Raw genomic sequence first — 2,340 nt, 5'->3', positions numbered from 1 at the left:
TGAAGGGTCAAAGAAAAATAGGAAAACCCTCAATGAAATGGATTGACACAGTTGTAGTAACAATGAGCTCAAAGATAAAATAATTATGAGGATGGTACAGGATTGGGCAGTGTTTCCTTCTGGTGTACAGAGGGTCGCCATGAGTTGGAACCTACTCAATGGCTCCTAACAATGCCAACAAAGAACTGCATTTTGCAGATATATTGTCCACCTTCGAGGACTTGAAAGGTACATTGTTTAGTAGCTATCTGAAGCCTTCCAGTGACAAAAAATGTTTTCTTATAGAGAAAAACAATTTGTTTATTGTGATGGAGTATTGTGATGGAGGGGATCTCATGAAAAGGATCAGTAGACAACGGGGAGTGTTATTCAGTGAAGATCAGGTAAAAAACACTTTTTAATTTACTTAATTTATAAGTGAGCAGAGGTTATAAACTTATAGCACTGAAGTCATAGAGTATGTTTATATGAAGCATGATTTTTGGTAGAGAAATCTCAACCATAAAACAGTGGATTCATATTCTTAGTAGATTTAGTGAAGAACATTTGCAACTTTACTTAAACCGTATCCCTTTTTGAGAGTGTAATTTCCTTGAGATAATATATCATGTTTTAAAATCTCATGTTGGATGTCTCTGTGATAAATCTTCACGCTTAAAAAAAGAATCAGATTGTGATGTTTATGGTTACACTCTTTTCCTTTTTCCATTTGGTCCTCTGTTTGAAAATACGAGTAGCTGTACTCCTCTGTTGGGAGGAGAGAAGCTTGCCCTTTTTTTTTTTTTTTCCTCCAATAAATTTAAAAGGAGTGAACTGTGAGGAAAGCAAAAAATGAGACAGGGGGAATGTATGGTGTAAGAAAGAAATACAAATGTAAGCCGTTTTGCTAATTGTTTTATAACACAGCTAACTAGTACAGAGAAGGTCCTGCACTAAATAACACAATAAAGAGTCAAAGATGAAGGTGTTGCCTTGGCAAGGCTGATGATTGCAGCCCCTGGTGTTTGGACTTGAAGCTGCGGTCCTTGGTTTTGACTGGATCACTAGGTGTGTGGGCACAGTCCACGCTTTAACCAGATTTGAACTGAATGACCAGTTGGCCCAGGTATAAGCAGATGAAGTGTTTAGTTTTACATCACATAACTAGCGAAGTTTTCCTCATGATTCAGTGTCCTGTGGGGTTGTACTTCCTGTGAAATTTCTACTTGATGTAGGCCTGGTGTCCTTTGCGATGCGTTTCTCCAGCACTTGCGTAGCGCACGCCATTAAGTCCTGTTGCATTTCTGGGACATGTGGCATTTTTGATCCTGCCCGTCTCATGGCACATGGCTCCCTGAAGTACTGAGGGCCCTCTGCTGCGGCACCGGGGAGCTGGGCTAGAGCAGCTCAAGCCCCACAAGTGGTACCGTCCTAGCGAAGTTGCCCTAGAGCTCTTTGTAATGCTTGTGTAGTTTACACTACACAGGGTGTGGCTACAGGGTGGTCTTCGTTTCTGTTTTCTCTCAAGCACATCTTTGTTCTAATTCTTAACCTGTTTGAAGCCGTCTTGGATGTGTGCCCGTAGACGAGGCAGGTATAAGCATAGAGAGAAATCTGATTCTGAGCCTGTATGGTTGAGCCATCACCTCAAGCAATGCAAAGGAATGATCGACCATCTTTAGACATTTATTTCTTTATTCTACTTTAGCTTTTGAGAAGCTCATGCCCATATATAATTTCTTCTTAGGGTTAAAGGTAAACCTTTTGAATATCTGACTGATTAAAACATCAATATTTCTATATATAACCTCTATAAATAACCTCTATAAATTTAATAAAGCATTCTTTCTATCTCATTTACATTATACATTAAATTCCATGTTTATTGAAACCCTCCTTGCTTCCAGTCTACCCTACTATACAGACTTCTTATGGGTCGGAACTGACTTGATGGTACTACAAACAAAAAGTGCATTACTTTATTATATTGATAAAAAACGTTTTCTAGGATAAAATTTTAGATACTTCCCTTTGTTCAGAAAACACTACTACTGAACTGAAATTTCTAGATGAAAAAATCTTTTTCTTTCTGCATAATTTGATAAGAAGAAGAAGGAAAGAAAAGTGGAATTTTAGAATCATTTTCCCAAAAAACCCTGTTGCTTTCATGCCAATTCCAAGTCATAACGATTTTATGGGACACAGTAAACTGTCCCGTAGAGTTTCCCAGACTTTAATCTTTCTGGAAGCAGATCTTTCTCTTGGGAAGATGATCAGTTCGAACCACCTACCTTTTGGTTCACAGCCAAGTGCCACCATTGCTTATTGGGAATAGTTTAAATAAATTGTTATAGTCATAGA

General features: G+C 38.3%; 1 protein-coding gene across 1 annotated transcript in view; it reads left to right on the top strand.

The window, feature by feature from the left end:
* The window catches only part of NEK5 (NIMA-related kinase 5), a 194,645-nt gene that overhangs the window by 55,062 nt on the left and 137,243 nt on the right, over positions 1-2,340 (top strand). Inside the window, exon 3 of the mRNA XM_006876943.1 lies at positions 286-383. Within this exon, the coding sequence (XP_006877005.1) occupies positions 286-383 (98 nt within the window). The remainder of the gene's footprint in view (positions 1-285; positions 384-2,340) is intronic.

The sequence above is a fragment of the Chrysochloris asiatica genome, unplaced genomic scaffold (assembly GCF_000296735.1).
Source record: "Chrysochloris asiatica unplaced genomic scaffold, ChrAsi1.0 scaffold00432, whole genome shotgun sequence".
In the NCBI taxonomy this organism is placed as follows: domain Eukaryota; kingdom Metazoa; phylum Chordata; class Mammalia; order Afrosoricida; family Chrysochloridae; genus Chrysochloris; species Chrysochloris asiatica.
Note: the sequence above shows the minus strand (reverse complement) of the source record. Positions and strands in the feature narration are given on the sequence as shown.